At 42.3% G+C, this 26,134-nt stretch overlaps 2 protein-coding genes across 6 annotated transcripts in view; both read left to right on the top strand.

The window, feature by feature from the left end:
• LOC120957747 (uncharacterized) overlaps positions 1-26,134 on the top strand; it is a 457,854-nt gene that overhangs the window by 56,290 nt on the left and 375,430 nt on the right. The gene's annotated exons all lie outside the window — the stretch shown is intronic.
• Positions 1-26,134, top strand: part of LOC120957032 (neural cell adhesion molecule 1-like) — a 200,624-nt gene that overhangs the window by 44,811 nt on the left and 129,679 nt on the right. For all 5 annotated transcript variants that reach the window (XM_049608386.1, XM_040378954.2, XM_040378953.2 and 2 more), the window contains exon 3: positions 15,922-16,919. In XM_049608386.1, coding sequence (XP_049464343.1) covers positions 16,790-16,919 — 130 coding nt within the window. In that variant the 5' untranslated portion in view covers positions 15,922-16,789. The remainder of the gene's footprint in view (positions 1-15,921; positions 16,920-26,134) is intronic.

The raw sequence follows: 26,134 nt of genomic DNA on the forward strand, positions 1-26,134 counted from the left end.
CTGCGTTTTGTACCTCGCTTGGCTCAAGCTGCGCGACGCACCGCATTTCTATAGGCTGCACAGCTTTGGGGATGTTTGTAGGCAATGGATGTTTTGCACAAGGTTTACTTATTTGTGCTCGGGTCGGTTGCTGGCCATAATTTTTCGCAATTTTCCACTAATTGAACAACTTTTCTCCATCATAAACTAAAGTTGCTGCGTGTGCTGGTGGTACAGAAGCGAATGGGAGTGATATTTTCCGTCAAGGAACGTAGCGTTGCTGTCTGTTGACGGGTGGTTAAATGGCTAGCGGTGAAAGAAATCGCAACAAAATGCAAACATTCCATTGATTATGAACTTGTTGTACGCGAACGGTGTTGAATGTGTATGAAAAGTAAGTGAGTAAAACGAAACAATAAACTTTATAGGTTATTGTGAATGAATTATGATAATAAGTGAGCTCAAAGACATTTTTAAGCACACTGTTTAAAGTAGCATCTTCTCATTACATTCTTCAAATATTTCCATTTGCTGAAATTTTGCTGGAATGTGTCTCTGAAACAGACTCCATTTTGCTTAACTTTCCACCTTGTATGGCTTCTTCTGCAAAACATCCCTAACCTAGCCATTTTCCTTTAAAAGCTAGGATCTGTTGTGCTAGCTACATAGCTCTACGCCAACTTCCTGCTGGTGCGCGACCCATTCATGACGTAAGTAATCGGAAAACCGTGTCACTGCTAGGGCAACACCGACACCAACATTGGTATATGTGAGGCGTAACGTTCCATCATTGGAATGCATAAGGCGCCTATCATAAACCCTCGCGGCAGATTCGGGCGCTGTAAAAGGAAAATTTGTTCCGGCCACTTCCGGGACGACGTATCGCTCACGTCAGCAGTGGCGCCCTGTAAGTTCGTGGCACGAATTGAGCGTAAAAGTGGCATCTCGCCACTTTCGTTAGTGTTTTCTTTTTCCTTTTCTAGTAGTTGTATTCTGCTTCCTTGCCTTCGCTCGCACCAGCCTACATTAAGTCGAGCAAGTCGGGCTCGGCCCGGTCACCAGATACCGATGGCTTTAGTTCTTTTCACCGCCCCGGGGAAAGTGTTTATACCGTGACAGTTATTACAGGCGAGCGGAAAATTTATGGGCCACATTTTATTCCCATGCTTATTGCGTTTGATGAAGAGAAATAAGGTTCATCGGAAATGAACCGGCAGCTTACTAGTGTGGAATGGCAAAAACCCGACCGCAGATTTGGCCACTGTAAGGCGTGCTAGTTCGGGACATGAATTAAGGATGTAAAATAGTCCTGTGGAATGGTAAGTTTTGCGTTGGTAGAAATTGTATTCGAACAGGTCTGTTCGTTGTTGATCGGTAGGAGGTAGTAATAAAAGTTGGGTTTGAAAAATATAACACTACAATCCTAAAATATTCGTTATTTCACAAGTTCTGTTGGATCACTTACGAGAGCAAAAATCAGTATAGCGAATTTTCAGCATATAATCAAGTCAATCAACAGCCACTCTCGCTTTAGGCAGAAAAGATTTACGATAGCACCGTACAATCTGCTGAAAGGGTTTATGGGACCGTGCCGATCCGATGCTGTGCAACAAAAAAAAGCCCCTTTTGCTGCCACCCGCGCCGACGCTACCTGGGCGTTGTAAGTGGCAGAAGAATAGACGATCGGTGCTGAATTATCGGAAAAGCCAAGGTTGACTTGTGATGGATCCGTTTGATTGAATAGAAATTTGGACGGATTTGAATATCCCAGCCCGGGGCGAGCTTTTCGCGGATTCATGAGCAGGAAACTACTTATATGAAAACAGACAAAAATCTACCCCTTGAGGATTGACGTTCCCACCACTTTCTTGTTCTCTCTCTCTCTCTCTCTCTCTCTATCTCTCTCTCTCGCTCTATCTCTCTCACTATCTCTCTCTCTCTATCTCTCTCTCTCTCTATCGATCTCGGTCTTTGTAACTCTTTCATCAATCGTAATCAAACGAACCTAGAACCCTTTGAGCGGCTTGATGTGTTGCTCGGTGGGTTTGTTACAGCAAGAGGTTGACTTTTTAGCCGATACATCTCAGTCGGTTTGGCCTGATTGAAAAGTATTGTAATGCAAAGGAACTTTTGATAAACTAGGATGAAAGGGCTGAACTGGATCGCAACGAGTGATGGGTGCGTTGTAGCACTTCTTTGATGTGTTGGCAGAAGACTACACTATGAAGGGATATTTTCCACCGAAATGTAGCGATGAATGAGTTTTCGGTAAAATTTGGAGCAAAGTTTCTTCGATGTGGTAAAGAATGTTCAACAATATTCTCAATAACATTTTTCTTCTAAAAACCAGTTTTGTAGTTAACGTATATTACTTGTTAGGTTGTCTTACTTGACTTTTTGTTACTTCAATATTTATAGATCTTCTGCTCAACAGGGTTTGGAACACAGTATAATATCATTGTAACATTAGTTTTAAATGTATTTAGTATTGAAATCCTGTACTACAAAGTTTTTTTTGGTAGAAGTTTACCAAAGCTGATTGTTTTCAAAATCATCTTCACTTTGTTGTTATGTTATGCCTTAATACGAATTTAAATTATCTTACCAACGCGACTCGATTGTAGGCATTCTGATTCGTGCCATCATGTGTACGTTTTTAGAAGCTTTTAAAATCTCCATTTGTTGATAAAAAATAAGTAAAATTATAGCTCATTACTGTTGACTTTTCCTTTCTACTTTCAATATTTCGAGCATATGTGACTTTCGTTTTAGAAACTCCTATAACATTTTATCATCATCAACAGTTAATCTGTATTAGAAATAACAAATATAATTTTATAACATCAAACGGATATTGATGATTAGAAAACGGTATAGTGTGTTTAAGGTATTACAAAAAACATTCAAAGAATTTAAGAACAGCGTTTCTGTAAAATAAAATAAGATATCCGTCGCATAATTTATCCTCTATTGAACCAAGCGTGCTTTGTTGTCTTGTACTCATTCTACCTGTGTATGTTGTGTTATTAAAAAATCAACCGCCATGGATGCTTTTAAAATAGACAAACGTTGTTTGAAGCGCTCTGCAGTTGCGTGCAGTGCAACGTCACACACACACGTCATGCCAAGCCTGTGTGCTACTCAATTTACGCACGGAAGCAACAGCAGGTATGTGTTTTTCAATCAAATTGTTGCCCCTCCTTTTCACCTTCACCTAAACGATCGCTGTAAAAATAGTTCAAACATTATGCCGTTTTTCCAAGATAGTTGCGTAGCTGAACCAACCAGCCACTGCACTCTGTAGCCGATTTGCGCTGCCATGCATTTCATGCTGCCATAAACATTAAGGCAATAGCATTTCCACACCTGTCAGAAGCACCGGGAACACCTTCAATCTAACGAATCACCTTTAGTGTGTGTGTGTGTGTGTTTTGGTGTGCTTTTGCAGTACACTTTCGCAAGCAGAACGGGCACACGAAACAGCAAGCAGCAAGATTGCAATTGATTTTCGACGGCGGCGGTTGCCTTTCGAAAGAAGAATGCGGGTACCCGGGACGTCATGTTTGAATTGGCTCCAGCGACTGACTTCAACCACATTTAAGGGCTTCGGGGGAAAACAAACGATCAAAGATATGTTTCAAAAGACTCTTGGCAGGTTGCCTGCTATGACACGCTCCAAATCAAACATGTGGGGAGAAAAATCACAAAAATGGAAATAGTGGAGCACTGGAGGCGAGAAACGAAACAAAAAAAAGAGTCTGAAGAATCACAAAGAGAAAAGAGAAAAAAAACTTCAAACTTCAATCAAACGGAAAAGTGCCTGTTTTCAAAAGTGACCCGACCAGGGGGCTTGAATGCTTACCTACGGGTACTGGTGGGGCGGTGTAAAAAACACAACTTTCGACAGCTAAATAAATTGACTGAAAGAAAAGCACGACAGTGGCGAACGCCGAGAAGTTGGCATGCAAACTGATTTGCTTGCTCATACGTACGTACTGTTTGCTTTTCACATTGCGCAATTTCGGACAGCCTGGGCGGAGTGCTGCTGGGTGTGCCTGTTTGTGAGCGAACTGTCGGTGGGAAAAGCGAGGAAAAAGCACACCGAACACACCAGCCATAAACCAATAACCTCCATCAAGGCAAAACGGTGGCGGTAAACGATTCGTGTAGCGTCGCTGGATTGCCACCACCTTTAACGGCAAACGACGGTGACCAATCAAAGTTTCGGGTTGCCTTTGGGTTGCGTTGCATCGACGTGGTGCAGAGCACCGATGCCACCCGAAAGCCAAACACGGGTCAGAGGCAAGCCGGAGAGTCTATCGAGCAAACATAATAGTACTTAAACTTCTTTTAACATGAACCCGGAGCGGTAAGTTTGTGCACGGGTTTTTTTCCAACTACTACATGACCGCAGCTGCTGGGTGTCGGCGAATGTTTTGGAACTGCTAATTAATTAAAGTTATTGATTCACCGTGGTTCGGTGGCCCGGCATTCCTCAAATTGGTGCACTTACCGTGCGGGCTCCCGCTAGGCGAACGAAGGTTTGCATTTGACTGGCGAAACACGATAAAACTGGTCTGAAGGGTTTCTGTGTCCCTACATTTGTGTGTGTTTTATTTACTTTCACAGTGAGACACACGACATCAGAGAGTCGCACGAGTCACTGGAAACAGAACGGCAATTGGGAAAACACGGGAGAAGTTTTTAATAAGCATACTTACAACATTACTTAGCGAGCAGCTTTACACACTGTTACAAACTGATTTTATGCTGAACAAGGGTAAAGTAATATTGTTTTGAATAATGATCAGAATACATGAAGAACGCGACATATTCTGTAAGAAACAAACGTTTATTTATATGACCACAAGGTAGCTAGACGCACAATAAAAAGTACTCTATGTAGTATCTCTCAGAATTGCAACCAATTTTTCAAATATGTTGAATAACACTTAAGTTTTCAAATGAAGTTTTTTTTAATGGATGATCTTCAATGTGTCAAATTAACAATTCAATTTTGCATTACTATTGGATATCAGATGAAGTAAAACTAATTTGTACTACGAAAGTTAGAGCTAAAGCTTCGATTGCAATTTTGAAAACAAATTCTTTTGTTCATTTGTTCATTTATTTTATAAAAAAGGAGACGAGACTATAAAGACTTAACGAGAGGAAACTTAGAAACTAGTTGCATTTTAATACAAATATAGATCAGTTGACGTTGTTATATTGCAGAACGTGTCTATTTACACCTTAGAAAGTCGTATTGATGCTTATATTATAATCACAAAATTGCGAGAACTTTTTAAACCGTCTAATCATAACTGGGAGAGAGGCGTTTATACCGTATCTTGTAGTATGGCGAGCTTCATACAATATACGTTATACGTTCATACGTCTCGATGTATGGTGTCACTGTCACTGAAGAACTGGCTCAGAATAATAAAATAAAAAACAATTGTTTAACGACGATGTTTACAATACCAGATTTATGCTTGAAAGAACTATTCTATAACAGATAGCTTAGCCTAGCTCTACATACGTCACATTCCCAACGCATCCAATCAAATCTTTGGCCCCGGGCTAAAAATCTTCTCAATAGAATGCAACGCTTGAAACATGTGTAAAACAACCGGTAAATCAATGCGACGCGAAAATAAAACAAATTCAATTAGCCCACGACGTGCCCCAGCTTGTACGCGCATTATGCCTACGCACATAATCATAATTGGCACACGTTTTTGCACCATGCCCATTTTTTCGAGATTTCATTTACTCAATTTTGGTCACGTCTCGGTGGACGGTTGAGTGAAAGGAAGAGCAAAAAAAAAAAGAGCTCGAGCAAAATCTCTTCCCTACCAGCAGCTTTGCACCGCATCTGCACCGTTCTTCCAATTGTTTATCTACCTGCGGAAATTGAAATTCCTTCCCGCACCTTTCGCCTAACGAGCGGTAAAGCAGCTGAAAACCAGACCGGGGAGACACGCGGGTGCGTAAAATTTCACCAGCTGAAGCAAAACGGGAGCTCTGCCACAGTGCCGAGTGGCAGTGTGGCAGTTTATAAAAATACGACGCATGATGCTGTGCCTCAACTGCTGAAATGCTTAAGTGTTTTATCGCCCCAACCGGTTGCACCGGTAAGATCATCCAGCCAGCGGTGTGTAGGTGAGTACGCTTGCTGCTGTTGTCCCACGCATTCGCCACTGGATAAGGTGATGAATACTAAGCATCAACAATATTGGGCCGGCTGGATGGTGTCGGCACACGTTCGCTGCCAAAGCGCTGAAAGTGCTAGATGGTTAAATAAAGAAATGACGAATTTGCCATATGGGAGGGTGTTCGCTGTTTTCGTGGGTGGGGAGGCTTTTTCTTTAGTAGGTGGTACAAAACCCACCAGCCACAACCGGCAAGAAAACGGAAACACAACAGGCTGACGTTTTGTGGGTCGTCGTATTAGCAACAAGATTTGCGAATGTTTACGCCAGCCGTTCCCCCAAAGCCGCACGGTTGCGCTGCAGGTGGAGAAAATAATCGCAGCCCAGACAACGGATGAATTATAAACGAAACGAATCATAAAAACCTTGAGCATATCCTTATCGCATCCCTTCGCACCCGTCGAAAGCGGCAACCACCGCAGGAATAAACCGATTTCCGGCACTTTTCTTCATCAGCAGCAGCAGCAGCAGTAGCAGCAAGAGGTGAGCTTTTGGGCTGCGGTGGGAAGTGGTGAGAGGGATGGCAAACCGTTATTCCAAAGCAAAATTTCTTGCCTCCCACATGGTAGTGTGTTCGGATGGGTGTTGCAAACTAGCGCAACAAACGTGAACTGTTTGGAGCCTCTCGAGGCAAGGGCGTGACTTTCGTGCAGCGTACGGTGGCAGCCACTTCATCAAACGGTGATGCTCGAGGCCAGACCCTGGCACAGGGAAATGGATCACTCTCGATTCAGAGCACGTAGCAGTAGATCAAAAATCGTTCCCCAGGCTCGCTTAGAACACTTTCGCTACCTGACACAAAGTGGGAAATGATGGACAATGTGGTGTGTCGGTGGGTGCGTTTGTGTGTGTGACACGGTTTGCCAAAACGACACGATATGATTATAACGAAAACGCGTGCTCCACGATACATTTGTTCTGATATGTAGGGTAAATGTAGCCGACATTGTAGATGCACGTTCATACTGCTACTCGTGAATTTGAAATTATTTTCCGAACTTACAGCATGTTCTGCCTCGCAATGATGATTACTTTCATAACCAGTGAAGCATTTTGCTTCATTGCAACGCAAAATATCAATTTGATTTGTGTCTCGCATTTCAAGCCACAAATAAAACGCAAACCCCGACACGCAAACTCCTGTGGTCTCAAAGCGAAACCTGATCAATCGGAGCTTCAATTCGCGCATAAGTGTTTGTGTGGGTCCATGTGTGAATAAGCTTACAGGAAATCTCATAAATGGAATACCCTTTGAACTCGTTCGCCAAATAAACACACAGACCCACACATGCACTCATAAATATCCACGCACGCGGGGAAATCTGATAAAGCAGTAATAAATTTGATGGATCCGGTAACTGTGAGTGGCCGTTACTTATGCTCGAGTGCATTAATCCGTGTATGTGTGAAAGCGGCGTGCTCAGATTGCCGTTTCACAGCGCCCGGTCTGTGTGAGCCTCTCTGATCGGTGAGCCACAAAATGAATTGATATTCGAATCGAGTGCAAATGGTGGCACAAATGGCGAAAATGGTGAACGCGTAAAAGAAATGAAAAAAAAAAACTCTTTGGACACTCGAAAACAAAAACATAAAAAACAGGAAAAATCAAAGGTCCGAAATACAATACAGAAATGAAAGTGCAATAAAATCACCAACCAGGGCAATCGCGTGGCGCTGCGTTATTTTTATTCGCTGCAAGCAAAGCATTTCGGTTGCGTTATGTTCGCCACACAAATCTTATGCGTCGGTCAGAACGCAATGACTTTTGGTTCTTTTTGTTTGATGAGGGGATGGAGTGGTATCAGCAGTAGTGGCCCCCGTTTCACACGACCTCTAGGCGCTCTTTTTATTTGAATCTGGGCCAAAGCGTTGCATTCGTGTGGCGCGAGTGGATTGAGAAGTTCAAAAAATGATTCCTCCCTCCCCCCCCAGTAAGCAGTAAATTGTGGCTGCGGCATAAATTTTGCTCAACTGGTAGGAAAGGAAAATTATAGCCAAAACCCGTTTGTACAACGCGTTGTTTGGTCAGGGTTGGGTGATTTATGGTAGGAAAAACAAAGATAATTCCTGCCCTTATTTTAGTACACGTCAACTCATACAGGCAGCCGATGCAAACGGATAGTATTTGAAGCATTATGTATTCAAACGCAATATTCAAAACTGGACAATTGTTTTTCGATACATAAGTATTATTCATGGTCTTGAATGCTTTTATAGCTTCTTATTTCTATTTATAAAAAAGAAATTTCTAGCGCTATTAATTATTTAGCAACAAATGTTTCAAAAAAAATTGTTTATTTACCAAAAAATACTTTCGCAAGGAATGTTATTTGACACTCGTTTTCTTCATTTTAGAAGGCAATGTGTTCATCCTTAAATTTTAATTGATTGATAGATTAATTGATAATTTGATAAGTCAAAACGGCGATGAACTAATTTTGATATTTCTAAAACCAATTACATTTGTGTTAATTCTACTGGTATCGATGTCTAACGTTTCCCGAAAGGAACACATATTGCAAGAACGTCATATGCGTGTTCGTAAGTTCGCGGAGCTTCTATGATAATATGGAAACAAATAACCTTATGCAACACGCCCATCTAACGCACTTTGAACAGCTACTACAATGTATGAAAAGAGCATAGTCAATGGATATAAAATAAAATAACTGACCTATTTTTAAAGCTTCCAAGGATTGAAGAGGATTTCAGACGCTTTTCAATGAAACTGTATTATTTTTGGTTAAATATGCGCCTCATAATGAAGTACGGCCACCGACCACCCAGCAGGTGTAACGGATTGACCATTATTTTCATAGGAAACTGATCCGTTACCATCGTTTGTTGCAATGCTTCCACCGTTACCCTCAACGCAAACCCTTCATTTTCCTGCCAAAGTTATTCGCGAGGGATTGAATTATCTTACGTCCAATTTGATTTTCCTCGGTGCTGAATAACGAACGGGCCCGGGTGCCGGAAACCGGCAAGAATTCTATTGAAGAAGATTCGTTTTTCCGGGTGAATTGAACGAATTGGTACTCCGGCTCGAAACCGGTTCCATTCATCGGTACAACCTCCAACCGAGCCGAAAACGAAACGAAACGAAAACGAGGAAAGAATCATACGCTCGATCAACTGGGAACCCGGCGGAACATAAGCAGCGGAGGCGTACCGAGGTTAAAAAAGAAAGGATCCAATTGTAAATGGGAAATCTCAATAGCAGCACACAGGGCTGCACTGGGACCACCGGTGCGGTGCGCACATTGGGTTGTGGTGGGTGGCAGCGGCTCAAAGCAAATAAAAAAGTCAAAATCAATCATTCCACATAAAGATAATTCGTTCTTATGTGCTATATTTTCTGAATAAATCATTTCCCTTTCCAAACCGAAAACAATCCGCACAACCCTCGCGCTCACCCAAACCCATCCAGATCGAATCGAATGGTGTTGGTGGCTGAATGATCCAGCAAAGTATAATACCCTGGTGTGCATATACATCTCGCGTGCGAAAGCCTCGCCGGGCGCTGCCTCGCGCACCGCCCGCGCGTCACTGGATGGATAACTTTCTTTTCCCGCTTCATTTGCTACCATCCATCTCTCCGGTCGGTGCGAATTGAAGCCGGCATCGCCACATCGACGGCAGCAAGACGGTTCAATCAGAGGAAAAGGTGGTTGAATTGTTTATGGCACCATGAAGGAGCGGATATATTGGCGCACCGTGGAGCTTGTGTGGGTATGACTTGGCACGAAATGCGTTGGAGCTGGTGTTCTGTGTGCATGTTTGTGTGTGTAGGTGTGTATGTTGCAAGCAAAACACATTATCGCTACCATTGTATGTTTATGAATAAATTACTCAGTTAACAAAGTGCGAAGGATTCTTCAACATTTGGCTTCTGTTGTTGAAGATGTACACGGTTTGCGCTCATGGCGCGGAGCACTGAATAGATCGTGGGCGAAAGGGATCGAACTGCAACCGGGACTGTTGTATCGACAGATGTGTGGGTTTTAATGTGATAGAAGGCAGCCGAAAGCTCAATGGAATTACAACCAACAGCATTTAGAATATCTCTTGCTTGGCAGTTAATAGTGATGTAACAAGTGTGAGCTAATGTCAATGGGATTTTCAAAGGTGAAGTAATTAATCTAGCTAATTTTATAATAATCATGCTTTCAAAATGATAGGACTTTCTTTTATGAAAAATGATTTTATTATTTTCAAGTTCAATCGTTCAATCGTTTAGAACGAGAAATAAAGTGTTTCAGAGACAATCTCATACTTAGTTATTGATATATGTATTTATCAGTTAATTTTCGTTTATGCAATAGATTACAATAGCCCTTAGTTTATTGCAACTGTTCCTTTCAATTAATGTAGTTTAGACGACTAAAATATGATAATAACTGCAAACACTTTCGATTGATCTTCTCCGGATGATTTCCGTTTTTGATATTGGTGATTCAGGTTCTTTCCTATTTCAGGTAATTTCATATGAAACCGAAATAATATTCCTGTGTAGTTCCTTGACTTTTCTCCCTATTGAGGGTCACTTACAACCATATTAAAATAATCCATCACCATCACAGACCCTTTGTTTCCAAGCGGCATCTTGATACGAGCCAAAAGGGATGGAAAAAAAATAAACGAGTACGAAATTAATGAGATTGCTTTCAATTTTCTATGTCCTCCTTTACCACTTGCGCTGGGACTGGGCGAGCAGTCCGTGTTCAATTCCACTTGAAAACACAATACTTGTTGTCTGTAAGTTTCTTTTCCTATCCTAAAGTTTATTTCCGATGCTATCGACCAGGCACACAAATGGAAAGTTTCACCCGGATAGAGTTGGTGCATGTTTTCTCCCGTGGCTTATTATTATTATTGAGGTCTTATGGGGATTTTAAAGCGGAGAAGGCCCTTTCCGGGGGAGCATCCTCTTCTAACCGGTACCCGCTGTGCAACCACACCGAGGATGTATGATGGTACGAGCAGCTTATCAAAAGTGTAAATCTAGCAAATTAGATTTAACTTTGCTCCGACAGACCACCACGGCAAGGATGGGAAACGATTCTTCCAGATCAGGAAGAAGTCGTTTCGATCGGTCACTTCGTCGTCCCCAGGAACATCGGAACACACGGCAAAAGAATTCAGTTTGGAAAAAGTTTTCTTTGGCAAAGAGGCAGCCCGGGTGACAATGATTATGTTCCCGAGCCAAGGAAGAACATACATCCGGACACACCGAGGGTAGCGATGGACGCGAGAAGGGTGGAAACCTTTCAAATCCCGACGAACTCCTGTCTTGGAAAATGAGCGTTCCAAGCGACGAACGTTCCAATTCCGATTGCTTCGATAATCTTAGCGAACGTTCGTGTAATGGAGGACCGGGTACACATTCGGATCGTTTGTCACTGCGAGTTAGGAAGTAAATCCGTTTCACTAGTTCTCCCAGAGGGAGAAGATGATTGAAGCAAAACTTTTCAATCCATTCGATCCGTTCGCTCGTGCGGTACCGGAACTCGCATGGGCGTTCCTCCAAGGCGGACGGTTGCTCGGCAAAATGGCATTCCTTAGAAGACAGGAAGAAGGATGCACTGTCACAGCTTTAGGTTGTGTCTGTTCGGGGCGCAGTACGCTTCGGGCGGTAGAATCTGTGTCTGGCTGTGATTTGATTCCATTTGCCAAATTGATTTTCTGTTCCTACGGTGTGTTTTTTTTTCTTTAGTAGTCTGTTGTCACTAGAGCTCAGAGCGCGCTTTCGACTGCCAACGAAAGTATATTTGTGCAGTCCTTTCTTTTACTTCGTTGTCTAAGTTAAAACAATAAAATCAGACCGAGCTCAGAAGGGAGGGGAAATGTTCTTATCTGCTCTATTTAACATGCTCGAGACTGAATTAATCATCAGCTGATGATGGATAAACATTTGCACCTCGGGTAGTGTGTGAAGCGTTTGTATTGCGCTAACATCAAAGGATCAAATCACTATTTCTAAAGCTCGGCACCAGCACAGCAACTGGAGAAGAAATGTTGACGTAAAGCTTCTTCTTCACCTTTGTTTCGCTTTATTTATTAGCCCTTACACCGGTAAGGGGAAAAAGTGTTTGTTTGTCTTCGCTTTGTGCTTGAGTCCGGCGGTCAGCTCATCAAGCATTCCCATTGAGTAGAGAAATCAATCAGGATCAAACCATTCAATTGAACCGTACATAATGTGCGGGTGTCATGATGATATCCTTGCCCGGTGTGATCGACACGCACCGAGAGCTATAATGTGGCACTGCGCCGCCGCCACCACCGTTCCCAGTAGAAGTGAAGCCACAGAAAAACTACCACGCTGGTGAACGCCACCGGAATCGCAAAACCGCGTCCAACCACGTACGGAATCTAATGAAGGCATTCACCTCCCGTCAGACGCTCTGACCTTACACGGAGACGAGACGAGCTTCAGGCATGACAAACATATTCTTCACCTTTTGTTTGACGACAAACAGTTCCGGTCCCGCTTCCCGGCCCTACCTGACCTGCTTTTCCCTTTGGCAAGGTGGTCTTGACTACCCTGCCCTTGGCTGGCCAAATTCAGCGCCATCATGGTAGGCGCAACGCAAGGTATCTAATTCTCCCCCTAAAATACAAACCCTTCGCTTTGAGCGCTTTCTCCCTCCTTGCCAACACGTGGCAATTTCCGGCCAAGCCGGTATGGCTGCCGTATCGGGTGGACACGTGAGTAAATATGGCCGATAGAACGAAACGCACCCAATTCGCGGTGGAGAGGTGGATTGGTATCGTTCAACCAAGCTAACAAATATAGGGAAAAAATCACCACACCTCTCCCCAGCGCCAATCGAATAATCCCAGCACCAAACGCGCGTCCTTGACACATACACACACAGGCACAGCGAAAGTCAATCGGATATCGAAATGCTATTCCCCGAGATTGTTGGTACAGCGCCCGGTACGCCAGGACGCCCGCCGGGCAATGTCGATGAAACGGTTCGGACGAAACGGAATGATTACTGCTAATGATGTTAGTTGATAAATATGTATGAATTCCATCTCGAGCATTGGCACAGTGGCCACGAAGCCCGGGAACCGGTGATATCGAAGAGGATTTGGATTTGAATTGCAATTCCTGCACTCCCCTTTGCCTGCACCCCGTTGCCCCTGTCCGGGCTAGTGGCGTTCTAGATTTCGGGGCTGCTCGAATCGATTCCGGGAGCATACGTAGAGGTTAAATGGGTTAAAGTGGCTTCAGGTGTGTGTGTGTGTTGATGCTGTTTAGCGATATACCAGAAAGTTCTTTATTGTTGTACTATTTGTGCACGATGTTTTAAAAAAGAACGTGAACGTGAAAGTAAAAGAACATGGTATAATGTTGACCGTACTAGAAATGAGAAAAAGCTTAAAGTTTTTTTTTATTTGCTTTGTGCTTTGTTTTCGGAAATGGTTTCGGAAAAAAACTAAACCCATTCCACAATTCGCACACCAGATGTCGCTTGTATTTTTTCTACCAAATCCACTTCCCCATTCTTGCAATTCGTTCGTTCCGAGTGGTCCACCACCACCCCTGCGGCGCAATCTTTTCGCTCCCTTTTGCTGCTTAAAGGAGTGCCCCAACTGCGCTACTGACCAGGAGGGTGGACGTTTCTTGTGCAAAATTGGGCAGGAAAGTTTCCCGCTGGGGCAGCTTTCTTGGGTGCGTTTAAAACGATTTCCACAAACTGCTGCCACTGCCAACTGTGCCGCACGTGAATTGTTTGATAAAAATGGCGTTTCCTGTTTTTCTTGCCCCAGTAATAGAAATGGGAAAGCAAGAAGCAATCAGTGATGTGATTCGGCTTACGCAGAAACATCTCAGCCCACTGCTTAAACAAATACAGTTTTCAAAGAAGCGTAGGGTAGGTAGCAGCAAGAGAAAAAATAGCCCACTTATGGTGGTGTTTGACGCGAACGAGAACTTAGAACCATCCAGAGCAGAATGTGCTTTTATTTGGAAAACGAACAAAAATTCAAATCTCACCACCATTCCAGGGAGTGAGGGGGACTGGGGCCTATTCGTGGTATCAATATCTCTACCGAACTGAAGTTTTGCTGCATTATGGATTGTCGTTTCCAAAAGTTAGGTAGCTTTCGTTCCCTCGCACACACACACACCCTGCAACGTTAAAGTCCTATTGCCCCGCCTGACGACACTCGCACAGTCACGATGATCGATGATCCAGAATCCTTGATAGCGTGTGCTCATGGGTGTCGTATTGGATGGGAAACTTTTTTGTAAGCGACCTCTCAGTCTCTCCTTCCCCATTCCCCTTCATTTGAAGCGGACAAGGCGTGCCCCTTCCTCCCGAAACGAGCATCAGTGCTATTACACTAGCACCAAACGGGAAACGGAAAAGCAATTTTCTCTATCGATATCGGGCAATGCCATCGGTAGCAGCAAGCTACCGGAGGTTGGGCTCCGGGGTGACAAAAGTTTAAAACGGGAAATTGGGAAAAAGTTACCCCGTAGGGTGCTCGTGGGCACACCACCACACAGATCATCTCACCCCGGGTGATGTAGGGAAATATTAGCAGCCTGGGATTAGGAGCTAACGGGGAAGGCAAAAGGAAGAGAAAATGGACCAAGACAAACATGCACGCGGGGAAACTATAATGTGCAAGTACATTCCAGAGGTTTAAAGTTAACACTAGGAAGACCCACACATCGTTGTCGTTGTGTCACGACCACACACATACTGAGCTAGCAGTTCCGGTACGGTTTAGAGAGCAAACTGGGTGGGTTTGCACCCTGTGCTGGTTTTGTCCACTCTGGCGCCAGTAGTTTAGTGGCTGTTCCGAACTAATTAGAGCGATTATGTTGCTCAGAAATGTTGCACGTTGTTTGTAGTTTGTTCTTTTGCTGGGAGGGTTGCGCGATGGTGGTTGCCAAAAGTTTGGTTGGTTAAATTTGCCCTGCACAGCGTGTGGCTAGCGTGTGTGTACATTCTTTTTTTGCTGTGTTTAAAATTTCTCCAGCAGTTGGTGTGCTTTATACTCTTTTTTTATGGATCATATGATCGTTGGAAAACGAAAAAATGGAGAGGAACACCTTTCAATGGTAAAAAAAAACTAGATTCTATTCATTTAACAGATACGATCATGTAAAAAGCTTATTGTCCGTTAAGAAAACAATGCAACTACTGCCAGCGGGTGAAGAAGACATTATAATTTTTATTTACAAGTTCATCACATTCGTTACATCTTCATAATAACATTACAAAGACACTGCACGCGCCATTCTCCAAACACGTGCTATGCTGTTTATGCTATGTGTATAAAATATTCCTTTTTACGGGGCCCTTATTCGCCCGATATTTCTCACCGAGCTGACTTGAAACTGTCAAGCGCGGTTCCGTTCGCTTCCCCTGTTTTGGGGGGGGCGTAAGGTTCGTAAAACCCACAGCCAACATGAGCTGGTGTGAGCGCTGTAAGCGGAGGCAGAGCATTATTGTTTGTCTCGTATTTCACGACACTTAATCCATGGTTTATTTTATGGACGGTGCCATAATTTAGCCTAGGTTCATGGTACACCGAACCCGCTGTTTGCTATTTTTGTACCAGCCGGCAGCGCCGCAACACTCCGCTCATCGTTTGGCTTGAACCAGTGGACCATAATTCAAGTTTCAATTTTTTCCATCTCCTTTCGGCGAACCCCTAACTCATATCACTTTTTCCTCCTTTTCTTACATTGTTTCCTTTGCAGGTGGACACGACAGTGCTGGGGCTGGCACGGGATGGCACAACGGACTGTTGGAAAGCAATAATTTATCGATTCGAAATCGCCACCCTAAAGTCTAAAGCCTATGAAACCATTAGCTGGCGACTGGTGACAGCGTGATAAGATGTTGTGCAGCGAACAGTTGTGAGCCACCGCAAAATGGAGCTTGCTAAGAAAGCACTCGGCTGCTCTAACAGGATCGTTCACGCTACAGTAAGTTTTACACCGACAAGTGGAAATCGACAGCAAAAGTGTAATAAACTCATTGACCAACTTACCGTTATCTCGCGCGAGTGAAAGCATCGTCTTTGTGCCATGAAAAGAAGGGATAACTCGTAGCCAGGCGTCTCTGACGTTATTCGCCTTACGAACGTTATACTTTCTGCGAGCGCTCCTTAGGGAAAAGGAAAAAGGGAGCACTGTGTTAAGAATCCCGGAGCGTAAAACCTAATCTTCTTTCAAGCATTGACTTTGTGGTCGGCTACCCGTGGCAGATCATTGCTGTTCCATTTATGAATGGAGGTGGAGTTTTTTTTAAGGCAAACCGAGAAAGCAACTATTTCAGTGTCAGGTGAACGAGATTGTGCTTGTTTTGTGACCGGAAAAGTGAGTTACATTAAGAGTGATTATTAATGTTTAAAATAAAAGTTAGTACAGGTTGGTGGCACTACTTGCCACAAGAATGCTTCAAGAGTGAATTGTGCTAATGTGCAGTTTGAATGGTACGGGAAGAATGCATCCTGTCGGTGGCATTCTTTGTGTTAGTGCTGAAGTGTACTGGTTCGTGGAGCGTTGTGCCGAATGATGATGTTGTAAATGAGCAGTAAAGTGATGCAAACATAGCAAAGTGGTGATGATGAAAATGCGACGAAAAATGAAACGCAACATAGTTAACCAAGCGTTTTGTTTGGTCGTGATCAACATTATTATTGTGCAATATACTTCCGGGTTGCAGCAGGCAGCAGTGGATAAGGAAAAACATGGTATGTTTTCAATGCATATTCATTATTATTTATTATTGTATTTTGTTGGAATTACTCGTCTTTAGGTGCAACAGTGTAGTTACAAAAATCTGAAAATCCTTGTTTATTCGACTATCTATTTTGGATCTTTTGCCAAACAGTATCTAAACAATCGTATTATATCTTAAACTATAAACAAACATACCGAGATTGCTCCTCGCCCTTCTTTAGTACTATTTGTTCTAGACGTACCATACCACAAGTCATCCACGGCAAAATCTTTCTCGGGTGATAGAACTGTGCAGCAATCGAACAAACACAAACGCGAAATGTTTGTTGCGGCCCTTCCAATATTCGTTCGTTTGCTCGTTTGTCAGTTTGTTGCTCCGTGTTTGATGAATGAATCAACTGAACGTGTTGAAGTGAAGTGGGATGCTAGCGCCGAGTGTCGTCAGGTAGCTGAAGAAATTGGACGAAAAAAGCTTATCACACACTTGGCCAACAATGATTGATTGAGAACTTGTTGACGTTTCCAAGGTGTACTGCCATTCGTGCCCCATTCCCTGTAGGTCCTTCCTATGTGGTGCTTCCACGGCTGTGTAGCAGCACTGGGTAGAGTAAACTTTTTTATTCCTTTCCGGGCAGATCGTTTTCCTTTCCTGGGGCACCTTTTAACCTAGATTTTCTTGTTTGATCCAGCTTTCAGATGCTACGTGGAATTACGGGAAAATACCAACAGACTCAGAGATAGTCATGAACAGAGTTTACCTGGCAGGTGCCTAGCGGCTCTGGCATTGGCACGAGCGGTGGGTGGCAAAGAAAAGCTTTTTAAGCATTACTGTGCGAATGAAGGGAAGAAAAATGAGCTGTTATAAGATTGATTGGAAAGTGAAACCGTATGAAATGGAAACGCAACTGCCTTACTGTTTTGGGGAGCGAATTGGGTACGCTTGTTAAGTCATCGAGATTTTCTTAGATCAATTGGTTGGTTGAAATAATGGAAAACAACAGTATTTCATTGTTCAAATCAAAACGGATGAAACACTAGTAGACATCCATGTTTTGCTTTAAACTTATGCTCTATTATTCAGAGGCTGAAACTGATATTTTATGGAGTACTGGTTACTAAACAATGTTAATGATTGTTATAATTAACAGACTTTTCTTTCTAGTTCACCGTTAGAATATTAATTCCTATTTGTATGTAATGTATTAATGTACATAATGTAATGTATGTAATGTATTATGAACAAACATTTACTTATCAATATCATGTTTAATCTTTTCGATAAGTAATCATGATTAATGCGACTATCACTAACACATAAATTTAATGTAGCTAAAATATTTGACTTTCATTTTTAAAAAAAAAAAAAAAAACGCTGAACACGATCAAACATGTTCGTTTTACGCAGTTTGCTATGAAAGCCTAAATAAATACAACTAAGGGCAAGATAAGATAAGCTGCTATGCCTAAATATTTTGTTTAAGTTCCTTAGCAAACAAACCTTCAAAAACCTTTTTTTGTTGAAAGATGGTCTTCAATTTTTTTCAAAATTTTCGAAATTTAAAAATTATTTCTAATGAAATCGGTTGTATTTTATAGGACACAAAGTCGAGTTATATATTTTCTCGCTATTTTGTTTTGATAAATACACAACCTAGGAAAGATCAAATGATGAAATAAACTGATTGACAGCAATGAACACCTTTACGGTTTAATTTGAAAAGGCTAAGGTTCACGAAAATTTATAAGGTTATTCAACACTTTCACCTGCTACAATATAAAACGATTAAGCTACTTCCTTCCGTAAACGTAATCAAAGAAAGAGACAAAACAATTCCAGTTAGAAACAGACAGAGACAGGGAAAGGATAAAAGCAACAACCAGAAAAAGGGTTGAATTACCACAAATTGTCAAAGCATTGGTTGACACTCGCAGCAATTGCTGAGGGGAAGTTTTCACCATAGCCCACCAAATTGCAAAGAGGGAAGTCGCATAAAGTCAATTAGACACCGTGGGCTAAATCGGAGTTTTAAATTTTTACGACTGTCAAATTTGACCCCGCACACAACGATAGGATGGTGCCACTGCTTCAGTTACGGACGAAAACCGGGCAGCCATTTGTAAGGTAACGTGCCAGCGCCAACGCTACGCCGTCTTTGCACCAACTGTCCTAATTTCTTCGTTCAGCTAATCGCCACGGGACACGATCGAAGGCAGACGGAGATAATGGGAAAGTTAATCTTGACAATTTATATTTACGCACTCTTAACGGTACATAAACGGGCAGAGCTGTGGCCCGGCCACTTCCTTTTTAGATTATTCCAGCCCGGGACTTTGCGAAAGGGTTAATGATATCTTCGTAAGAAAAATGAAGATGAAGAAGGTTTTCATTGAGAGTGTATTTGTGTATTTTTTTAATACTGTTGATTTCAGGGTTCCATTTTGTTTTAGATAGTATTTAGGAGGATATTACTCAATTAGTTATATAAAAATAAGATAAAAATGATAAACAATAGTTTATGGATTCAAGGAAAAATATGCCTTAAAAAGTGTTATAACTATTTTCGAATGCAAATAGTCTCTGATATTACAAAAATGGTTTATTTGCATGCTTTTCTCTATGCAAAAGCTTCATACCTGTTGACCGGTACACCGTTGCTCGTCATTTATGGAAGAATAGATTTTTCTGCACATTCTTCACTCGTGCCCGATGAAAGCACTTGAACATTATTATTCTCGACGATTGCTCGACACTAGCACACTTCCGCAGCTGAGCACAGAACGTTCTGGAAGGCTCACGATGTCGGGAAAGAGGTCACATTCCGGCTCGAACAAAACACGTAAAAGTGTCATCCTCTAGATAGACGCGTGCAGGAGTGATGATGATGATTCTTCACCTGTCACAATATATCCTTATGCATAAGCTTGCATGGACTCGCGCACACGACGTTAGAGTGATGGGATCAGCGTGGGAGCTGAATCCCGGGAAGCCACAGGTTCGCCCTGGCTTCAAACCGAGCAACCCGTGTTTCCGGGCGTCGTGATGAGAAATGAATGTGCCAACCATGACACAGACCTGACCGGGGCAGGTACACGGTGCAGAACGGGGGTTGTGGAATGTGGAGACATACATAACAACAGCAAAAAAACACAACTTTTCTTCACTTAACCTCGCAATGCTGTTAGCAGGTTTCATAATTCATCGTAAAACTTGAACTCGGGTCCCTACTTCTCGGGTGGTGGGGATGGGCAAAAGTGGGCCGCTGAAAAGCATAACCCCCAGGATAAGCCTCGCGATATGCCCCCCAGCGGAATGGAACCGTTACTGGCAGTGACCGTAGCAGGAAGTTTATATCCATCCGGTTATGTCTGCCATATCAACTGGAGTGCCACCTGACGATCATTTTGCCTAACGTAGTTTTCCCGCATTCGTTTACTCCACTCAAGAAGTGGCTCCATTCATCATGCCACCATCAAGCTGAAGGTGGGATGTAGCTGCAGGTCCTTAAGGAAATGGAAATTGCAATCCATGCGATGGTCTCATCGCCAAGCATCCTTGATGCAGTGTGTGTGTGTGTGTGTGTGTGGGTGTTCCGAAGAGCAATGATAAACTATTTATGATAAATGAAGCTTCACCAGGGTCATCTTACCCTTTTGTTCACGAGCGAATGATCGAAAACTATCATTTTTCGCCAGAAAGGGGAAAACGTATGAAAAAAGCAATTACATTTTCGGTAAATCGTTTTTATTTCCCCTCTTAGCACAAAAAAAACGCCTCAAAAATGATTTCAAAAAACGCCATTACTCAATGGCGTCTCGTCTCGTTGATTGGGATGTAAAATTCAATTCTTGCAAACTCCCATCTGCCAGTTTGCTTGCAAATGATGAAAATTTAATTTGGCTTTAAACGGAAGTACTTGCTTCAGTGCGTATGTTAGAATTTAAATTATATACTAAATTTCCATCTGACTTCGTGATGGCTATTACCTGCGCTATACTTCCGCTTGAACCTCCCCGACATTTGTGGCGTCACTCCCCCTTACTCCCTCTATTGCTGCCGGCATCCATTATGCATGACAAAATTAACGTCCCATTCGGCGGGAGCATATTTACTCTGGGTTAATTGATTTGAATTTTGCAATGTGCTCTCGCACCCGTCTCTCGTGGATAATATGCCCGGCGTATGTAAAAGCTCGCCCGTTCTGCATGTAAAATGTACGAGCATGGAGTAGGACTGTGGCGTACGGTGGAATGAAAGGAGGCACTTCTAGAAGTGACAAGGAATCTTTGTATTGCCAACGCACTATGGCCTCATCGAACGGGGGAACAGGTTGGTCTTCGTTGGCGAAGGTATTGTTAACAAGGCTGTTTCAATTATTAACCGCTTCGCAAGTTGTACGGCAAAGCGGCAGTGGAGCGAGCTTTGGTGGCAGATCTCGGCAGGAGTGCTCGTTAGAGTGTTGGTGTGCTGGAGTTTGGATGTTTACGACCAACGATGGGTAAAGACTTTAGCAACGACCAGACTCGCGACGTTGGTCTATGCATACGTGCGGTTTCAGTGCGGTCGACCAACTGTCGTACTGACTTTGTCCGGCTCACGTGACTCGGGGCCGGTGGAATCCTTCAGGAAAATGGCGAAGCAGTGTTAGCTTAAGTAATGACAACTATTCACTAACTCGCATAAACAACTGCTGTTAGTTGAATATTAATTTATTGACGCAAGACCTTCCCAGTGACGGCATCTGGCAGTTATTTCCCCGTACCTTGGGTGCATGCCCTTATGTCGAAGGTTAGCGGTCAACCTATTCGGTAAAAGCAAAGCAAGCCACGTTCTGTTTGCCGCAACCATCGGGGAGTAGTTGCTAAGAAGGTATGGAATGTCGTGAAGACATACTGCTATTTGAATGGAATTACTTACTATGGAGATTTCACTTGCAGGTCTATTATCTGGATTGTATCACAACTTTGATCAGTTGACTGTTAGCATTAGACATGCTAGTACCTTGAAAAAAATGTTTTATTATCATTTTAATGAAAGTACTGACTATTTTCAGAAAAACTTTAAAAATTATGCAAAAGTATAAGATTTTTGACATGCATAGAAAGAATACATACATTTAAAAAAAATTACGACCAGATTTGGCTACAAGATGGCATTTGTATGCAATTCAATTTATTCATACAAGCAAAACAAACAATTCAATAATGTACCTTATAACCAAGACAGCTATCTACAGCTTATTCAATTGTATAGAGTTTCCAATTTCATCATCCATGGCTAAGTAACTTAAATATGACCCACTGTCATCAATCCAGCGCTAGCCTTAGGATAAAGCATAACCACAAAAAATGCCCGTACAGTCCAACATTCCCTTTGGACTACTCTTATCACTTCAGCACTTGCCAAAAGATGAAATGGGCGACAACATAAAAACAGAAAATGGACTTTTCCATTCCGAAACCAGCGACACACCAAACCGGCAATAGATGGCGGAAATAGAAAAAAAATCCCTGCCCCCTGTTTGCCTACTCGCTCTCGATCGGCATAAAGTGTTTCAGCTTCAGACCGACACCGGACGGGACCGGTGGTTTATCTGATACTTTTCAATCAACTTGGGCAATCCATCTCGATCCGTGTTTCGATCCGCTCTACTCAACGCCATCACTCTCTCTCTCTCTATCTGTCTGTTTATTTGAAGCGGTCGCCCATGTTTCCATCTTTTTTGCATCTATCAGACTTTCATCTTTCATCAAAGATTTGTGCACCGTGCTGTCGTTTTCCATTACCCCACGGTTCTGTGCCACGTTTTAAGCCATCCATCTTGGGCAAGTATCTACCAGCGTGCGGAAGCAGCGTATCGTTAGCATAAGGTGCACGGTATACAGTGATTGGTATTCCAGTGCTGCAATAATATTCCATACGGTTGATTTTATTGTGCCCGACGAGCGACGCAAAAATGTGGGAGCTTTGTGTGCTTTACGATGCAATGGGGGGAGTTGAGAGAGGGACAATAAATTATTCTTATTGCGGCTACAGACACATTAAAAGAATAGCGAAGCACTGATATTGAAGATATTAATATTATCATGTCGATTTGTGAATTCTAGCGAGCATGATGCGCTCGTTAATACAACATGGCGTTTAACCGATAGTGTATGAAAATGGGGCATGATTTATTCTGTGTTTTACACAACTTGAGATTTATTGCTACACATTATTTATCGCTGATATTATTGTTTAACGTCATTTTGTGGATGAAATATGTAAAACTAAACTAAAATTTATTTGTTTTGTAGATAGTTTTGTGACCATTTGCAATGCTCCTCTAGTATTTGCCTCTGAAGAACAAAAATTAAGATTTGGGTTCAACGATTCTTTTTTATCATTATTGTTTCCATCAAGCTTTCTCTCACCGTGTAATGTATAGCACATCACGGGTTTTCGCACTCATTAGGATGCTCACCAAACATTTATTTGTGAAATATTGTGGCAGTATAATCGTAGCCGGTTTATTTAGTGGAACGAAGGTAACATCGCTTGGGATCCGGAACGAACAGTCAGCAACAGAAGCAACAACACCTAACAAAAAAAAACACTAACACTTTACCATCAACGAAGAAGACGAATCCAGCAGCGTCGGGTTTGGCTGCGAGTTGATAAATTTTATGAGGTTAGAAAGTATGCTTTCACCACCACCACCATTTGATGGTATGGACGATTTGCACAGTTTCCCCTCAATGCGTTCGCCCAGCCCTGCCACAAGTGGTGCCAATGGTGCCGGAACGGTAGGGTGGGATTATTTTGAAAAGGATTGGATGTTGCTGGCGGCTGTTGATAAACCTTTTCAGCATGCTTTCGGATTTTTCGCGCACGGAAGGTTCCCGGAATGGAAACAGGTGCTAAACCCTTGGCAGTCCCTTTCGCCGGCGGAGATTTATGTGGTGGAGAAGCAAAATTTACTCCACCGGAAGGGAGCAGGGGGAATGGAGGGAGGGGGGGAGCTGGAGTTTGTAGCGTGTGGGCTTGCAGCGAAAACCATCTTGCAGATTTGCTCCGTGCAAACGGCCACTAAATTACTGGAGGAAGTTAAAAAAAACGACAACAACTAACCAAACCCGAACCTTAGCACGAGTGAAAATTTCATTCATTTAAAAATGAGCTAGAAAACGATGTTGTACGGTGATGGATGGGGCTTAGACGAAATATTTCTAATTGCTTTTTCCGAAAGGGCAGCAAGCAACTCGAAACAAGTTGTTGCGAGAAAATTGCTTACATGTAAAAAGTTTCAACAACAAGTTACCGGACAAGTTTTCAGTTTACCTTGATTGGCGTGCATTATGTTAGAGCATAATCAAGGGTGCACAAATTCTTTTGTCGTGTTACATTGTTCAAAAGCGTTGTACAAAATTATATTCCAAATCTCACCGTACATTGATTGTTTATAATTTTCATTTTCAAAAAAATTCAAAGCTTACATACCGACCCTTTTACCTGTGCGGGCCGTGTAATTTAGCGCACTACATTTCAATGGCCATACAATACCCATTAATCCAATTTGCCGCTTTCTCAGGCAATCGATAATCGTTTAAATTTTCCATCATGATAAACCCATTCGAATATATGCATACACACCCGCAACACAAGCCTCACCTCACGAGCTAAATTGGTGCTTTTTATTGTGCTATTGTTCTCTCGCTCTATCCTTCTGGTTGCACAATTATGGGAGTGGACGTAGCAACAGCAATATAGTGTGTCGGTTTTCCTTTTTTTTCGCTTTTGTTGGTCCCCACTGGTGTTGTCTGGTCGAACCGTTGCGAAGGATGCATTTATTCAAAATACCAATCGATTGCCTACATCGGTGCGATTATTAGTGCACGGTAGTAATACACCGTGTTTTTACCGGTGGTCCTGGCGATCTGTTTAAAAAGAGCTAAAAATTCGTCATAATTAAATTACCGATTTTAATCTCTTTTCATTGCGGCATCGATTCGACGAAAAACGGAATACGGTGCTGCACGTTCGGGGTTGAAAATATGCAAAATTGTGCTGGCAGTTTGATAAAAGCGTACGGGGGAAGGCAAACTGAAACGATGGACAAAAACACGAATGAAAGTATTGGTTCATTAAATTTGATGCTGATGAATGCTTTAACAAACAAAAAAAAAACCTGATCACTAAGCATTTATTTATGAACCAGTTTTTAAAGTGCTGTTATGGTCATTCGTAATATTAAACGTAGAAATTGGCTACTAATAGAAAAGTATTGATATTGGTTTTCAATCGGTCGTGTTGATTTCTGGATTCATTTCAGCATTTTTCATTTGAATGTACGACTGAAGCAGGACATTACCCAATAACGAATTTCTCATACATGGAACGGTTTCAAAGCAGTTCTTTTGGAACAGAATTTTCAGCATTCACATCATTGCATGACTTTTCGTTCGTATGAAAACATGGTTGACCCTTTTTGAAGTTGCAAAAACTTTTCACATTCTCATCGACATCTTCCAGCGACAGTTATTGAAACATGGTTCATGTATTGTATTGAATTTGATCTTCTTTCATGTTAGAATGTTTCAAGTTTTCGGAATATAGCTAATATGTTTGCTTGTCATCGTGCTGCATTCATTGGGAATGAAGTGCATTCACCGATGTTATTGCAATTGGAATTTTCTTACATTTTATTTTCGATACATTCTGTTGTGGCTTCGACTTTTCCACAAGTTTAGTTCATGGAGCAGCACCAGTCTGGGGTTGCTATTGAATTACTACCAAAAACGAACGAGACAGCCGGAAATGAGAATCAGAATGTGGTGGAATTTGTGTAATTTAGAGTATAATCAGTGTTACAACTGTCCCATACAGCACTTTTACACTATTCTAGTACCCAGTAGAAGTTGAATGTCTTGGGCAGCAAGAATAAATATTATATGGTGGAGCAATATTTAACAGATGTTACATGAAAATGAAAATGTAGTACAACATTTTTATTTAAATAGAAACAAAATTAATATGTTTTATTACCATTATTTCGAGCGGTCCCGTAATAGAGTCGTCAACTCGAACGTCTTAATAACAAGCCCGTCATGGATTCAAATCTCATATGGATCATGCCCTCATACGTTGGACTGGCAATTCTATGAGTAATTAATATGAGTAATTGATATGTCACAGATAACCAATCCCAGACATATCAGACCCAGATGGAACAGACAGGCCATGACTAAC

Source organism: Anopheles coluzzii, chromosome 3 (genome assembly GCF_943734685.1).
Source record: "Anopheles coluzzii chromosome 3, AcolN3, whole genome shotgun sequence".
Classification (NCBI taxonomy): Eukaryota; Metazoa; Arthropoda; class Insecta; order Diptera; family Culicidae; genus Anopheles; species Anopheles coluzzii.